The sequence below is a fragment of the Montipora foliosa genome, chromosome 2 (assembly GCF_036669935.1).
Source record: "Montipora foliosa isolate CH-2021 chromosome 2, ASM3666993v2, whole genome shotgun sequence".
In the NCBI taxonomy this organism is placed as follows: domain Eukaryota; kingdom Metazoa; phylum Cnidaria; class Anthozoa; order Scleractinia; family Acroporidae; genus Montipora; species Montipora foliosa.
In genome coordinates this window covers 23461612-23466611 of record NC_090870.1, presented here as the reverse complement: position 1 = coordinate 23466611, position 5000 = coordinate 23461612, and the positions used below count along the sequence as shown (strand labels likewise).

The 5000-nt window shown below is 39.7% G+C and overlaps 1 protein-coding gene across 2 annotated transcripts in view; it reads left to right on the top strand.

Moving 5' to 3' along the window:
* Window positions 1-896: 896 nt before the first annotated feature.
* LOC137990580 (uncharacterized) overlaps window positions 897-5000 on the top strand; it is an 8062-nt gene continuing 3958 nt past the window's right edge. The window contains exons 1-6 of one of the 2 annotated variants that reach the window (XM_068835719.1): window positions 897-1002; window positions 3573-3608; window positions 3868-3890; window positions 4024-4066; window positions 4262-4293; window positions 4437-4482. In XM_068835719.1, coding sequence (XP_068691820.1) covers window positions 3883-3890; window positions 4024-4066; window positions 4262-4293; window positions 4437-4482 — 129 coding nt within the window. In that variant the 5' untranslated portion in view covers window positions 897-1002; window positions 3573-3608; window positions 3868-3882. Of the gene's footprint in view, window positions 1003-3572; window positions 3609-3781; window positions 3891-4023; window positions 4067-4261; window positions 4294-4436; window positions 4483-5000 lie in introns of those variants that run through there. The other variant, XM_068835718.1, reaches the window with a different exon arrangement.

The following is a 5000-nucleotide window of genomic DNA, read 5'->3' as shown; positions in this document are numbered from 1 at the left end:
TGACCTTCGCGGGCTTAATGGACTCGTAACAAATATTTTCAGGACGTGACATGTCATGCTTTTAAAGGCCATAAGGTCACTAAGGATGTAAAATCGTAAATGGTTTTAACCCAGGAGTGATATCATAATTAAGTAAAGTACGATCGTCCGGGTGAGTGTAGTCCTGAGAAGGACTGTTTGAGATGACATTGACTGACGTTTTGACAACCTGAGCGGAAGTCATCTTCAGAGTCAAGTGATTAATGTAACGTCAGTAGATACTATTATAACTTCGGTCGTATACGTCATTTGGTCAACTTATTCTTGATGTCATTGCACAACTGTCAGTTGAGCCTAGATGTAATTGGCTGGGAAGACTAAACAGTGATTGGTGCTTTTCGATCCGTCTATACGTCTAAGATTCTGTACGTGTACCGTGGAATACGTTGTTCGGTACTGTGATAGAGTAAATCAGTGTGTTGTTTGTCTGTCGATGTAGTCGATGGGTCGTTTGTAGGGTGCGGGAAGTTGTTGGCATCGGTTTATTGGTGTCTGTTAGGGCCGATTTACACGATACGATTTTGTCGCATGCGACAAGCTCACGACAGGCCTAAGACAAGACTTACGATTGTCGCAGCGTTTTAAAACATGTTTTAAAATGCTACGACATTTTTTCTGATGTACACAACAATCGTAAATCATGTCGTGGGCCTGTCGTAAGCCGTTGTCGCATGCGACAAAATCGTACCGTGTAAATCGGCCCTTATACGTTAGTAAACCAATTTTCCACTACGATCCGTTGGTAGTAGCTAGTGCTGTAGGTAATACATGCAGCAGAGTACCAGTCGATTCTGTGGTTTGTCTCTAGATGGTCTTCAGCAATGTTATTGTTGATGTCACCGTTACTCGTTGCTCGTCTGTGTTCAGTCAGTCCAGTGCTCAAATTTCCGCCGGTCTTACGGATATAAGTGGCCTGGCAGTTGCAGCATTTGATTTTATAAACTGCTCCTTGTCTGTCCTAAGGTTGGTCTTTGTCTTTGACGTTAGTCAGTAGTTTTCGTAAGGTAGTGATGGGTCTGTGAACAACACAGATGTTGTAAGGCTGCAGGATCTTAGCGATAATCTCAGAAGTTCCTTTGATGTAAGGTAACTGAAGGTGGCTTGGGGAGCGGAGTAATTTGCGAAAGCCAAATTGTGAACCGTCCTGCGTTACGCTTGCACGTATTTTCCCGCATAAGTGAACAGTTGTAAAGTTTGCTAAAAACTAGGAAGTGTATGATTATCAAGAAAGTATGTTTGTCAAAAACGTGCCTAGCACGAGTTACTTGACTGATGCCAAACATGCAAGGAGTGCGATTAATTACATCATAAGTCAAACTCAGGATCCAAATCTTTGGGGATAATTATGTCTGCTTCCAAAAACTATCAGTTTTGTTTTGCTAAGGTTCAGTGATAGATGGTTATTGAACACAATTCACTTATTAGTCAGTCGTCATCTTTTTGAACCAGCAACAGCACACGGTGCATGTGTCTCTCAGTTGGACAGAAATAATGAGCTTTGCGTCGTTTACTTAACTCCGAGAACTTCAATTCTGTGGCTCCGAAGGGAAGGTCGTTCGTTTAAAACTAAAGGGCAGGAGGCCTTAAATACTCCGTCCCTGAGGAACACCACTGTCCACAGATAGGGGCTCAAACAGTGAAGGGTAGACTCGTAACACTTGTCGCCTGTCGCTGAGGTAACTATGAAAGCATTCAAGAGTAGAACAGGAAGAATCAATCATTTTCAGGATAAGCATCTCATGGATAACACCATCGAACCCTTTGCTCTTATCTAAAAGTACGAAATATGCAGCAAACATCTTTTTATCGATGGCATTGAAAATTGTGTCAGTTAACAAACATAAGAAAGAAAGAAAAAAAGAAAAAGCAAGTATTTGTGTCAGTTATGCGCCGATCAAATCGAAACTTCAACATCCCCGCCCCCGGGCAAACCCCGAGCATTTGACTATCTTCTGTGCCCGGGAAGTGGGGAATTTGACCTTTGCCTGCGTGGGGTGGGGAAAATGGAACCGGAGTGTCAGGTTTCAAATATTTCTTTTTCGGGCGCCGAAGTCGCTAACAGCTTTAAAACACGTGTTTGGACGAGATGAAAGATAGAATTTGTGAGCGATTGGCTTACGAAAAAGATCTTCAAAAGCCTTTATTAAAGACGACAGCAGCCGACGACTATTGTTCTTTAGTAGTGTATGGGAGACAAATCCGAGGATAGGGTGGGGTATTTGAACACCATTTTGGCCCGAGGGGGCGGGAATTTGAACGATCCAATCTTCAAAAGATCAAATGCCCGGGCTTTGCCGGGGGGGGGGGGGGGGTGTTGAAGTTTCGAGTTGATCGGTGCATTAATTCAATGAGCGCAGTTTCAGTGGAGTGCCATTTATTACACAATTTTTTTTTGCAAGGGCCTTGGTGAACGAAGTAGAAGTGCTGGATCTTGGGAGATTTAACCAGAAAATAATTCATAGCTGGCTGTAAGGCTGTCAGGATAAATATACTTTTCTTTTTCCAATATTTCGTCAGTCACGGCCTGACAAGATGTCATATGATAGCAAATATATAAGATCCTTAGTGATCATGCCCAACCTATTCGCAAGCCTTAGACAGAACATGCAGGCAACAATGAATAGGCCTCTTGTCGTTTTCTAGTTCCTGGCCGCCTTCTTAGGGAATAGGTGTTACACAATCTGTTTTTCTTTCTGAGGTGTACGTTCGTGTTACCAGTGAGAAATCAGGTTATCAATAAATGTGATTATAGCAAGGATTGACGCAAGGCAGTCCTTTATGACGCAAAGTAGGATTTTATCATTCCCAGGAACTGCACTTGAAGTCATTGAAGTTATTATATACTCAATCTGTTTACTTTCTGTGGTGTTAATGTGAACTGCTTAGACAAAGGATATCGTCTCGACACAAAATAATTTCGTTTTACGATGCATTGCAATCATTAACCGGGGATTTTATTTTCTTTACAGTGCCCTGGCCAACGAAACAAAAATCCGATTAAATTCGTCTGCAACAGAAGAAATTTTCAACCTTGATAATTAGTGTTCGTTGGGGTGCAGATTTGGGGATAAATTTCCCAATTGTCTTACAGACATTACTGGTGTTGTGTGGATTTCTCCGGATCTGATCGGCAAAATTATTCTTCGGGAGTTTTCAATGGATTTCCTTTTGATAGGCATTCCAAGCCTTTCAATTTCTGGCTTTATAATTCTTTTTGCATTATTTGTCTGTGGTCTTCATCAGCAAGCTGAAAGTAACCCTTGCACATGGATTTTGGTTTAGTTTGAAATGCATTGGTATCATAATGACAGATTCCATCGCAAGAGATCTTTGTAATTACCGAAGCTATTCACATACACGCCTAGATTAAGTTAAAGCCTTTCTGCTTGAATACTCAAAATCTGAGCGTGTGAATTTGAAAATTAAATCGGAGCACGTGAATCAAACGGCTCAAGGGGCTTTCATTGTGGATTTGCAGATAACTAAACGGTATGTTATATTAACTGTGTCTCGCCTGCTTTTCTTTTCGTAAGATTAACGCCTTGGACAAGGATCAGTTTGACCTTCAAGTAAGTCTAATCCCGAATAAAATCTTGATTACACCCTCTTGTTTACAGTGCTATTGTTTGACTACATAGCAATATTTTACGAAAAAACTCTTACAAAAGAAGATTTTTCTTAAAACAAATTGAACATAAGTTGGGTTTAAACTCAACTATGAAGTACCACAGTGGCGTAGGCCATAAGTTGTGAGTCCCTCACTCTTTCCCGGCAAGAAAAACATGAATCAATATGGAAAAAAAAAAACGTATGCAATTCTTTTTACAGGATTTGTGTGCAGGAATGGAAAGGTGGGGATTATTTTGCAATACACACTATTTTAAAATAAAAGCTGTTGTTTGCTTTATTTCTCAATTGGTTTATTGATAAAAACGTCAACTAAAAGACTGCGTTTAAAAATGAATACGTTCTTTTTGTTTGTAGGGAAGTAGACGAGTTTTTCAGAGAAGTGAAAGAGGTTAATAAGGCAAGTGCCGGCGTCTATTTCTATGGAGACCAATCCCTTATACAGCCAATCCGCTTTTCTGTATTCTTTTCTGGTTAAGTCGACAGTGTTTGCCGACTGTCTGAGCCCCTAAAGCGGAGAACATTTTAATTTGCAAGTTTTCGAAACTTAATTAATGTGGTGTATTTTACTGTAATTTGGAAATTTTCTCCACAGAAAATGATGGAGGAAAGTGTTGAATCGCAAAGGTTAGAATTGATTTTGGGCGTAGGGTTTGTTCTCAACCTTTGAATTACGATGTTGATTCTTCTTTCACTATGTCCACCAGTTTTTAAGACAAACCATTTAATTAATTTCCCAAAAATTAAATTTATGGTTTTTCCTATACCAGAGAAAAAGAGAAGACAAAATCTGAGTATGCCGCTTGGAAAAAAAAGGTAAATAAATGATAGGTTGTTCGTTTTGGTTTCTGAAAACTAAAAAAAAATCAGGCAAAAGATACGAAAAACCGGGAGGATTTTAGACGAAAGCTCTACGGAAACATTGATTCACGCTTTTGTATCTTCTAAGTTGGATTTATGATTGCAATGTCTGCCAAACTACCTGATAAATCGGATACAACTAGTTTACAATATTGCTGCTCGCATTGTCTCAGTACACTTAAATATGAACATTTTACACAGTTATTATGAGTCTACCTGTATTGAATCGCATTCATGATTTAATCTATTAATTTCAATCACAGTCACGTCCTACGACCTTGTTCACAAGCCAGAACTGCTGTTTACCGCAGGATCAAGAACTGTGACTTTAAGGGGACAGGGCCTCACTTTTCTTTTGCTGGTCCTAAACTGTCAATAAGGAAGGCACCGGATGTTAAAAAACAATATCTGAAATCTTACCTTTAAAAACAAGCGTTCCTTTAATTTGTAGATTATATATCTGATCTTACGTA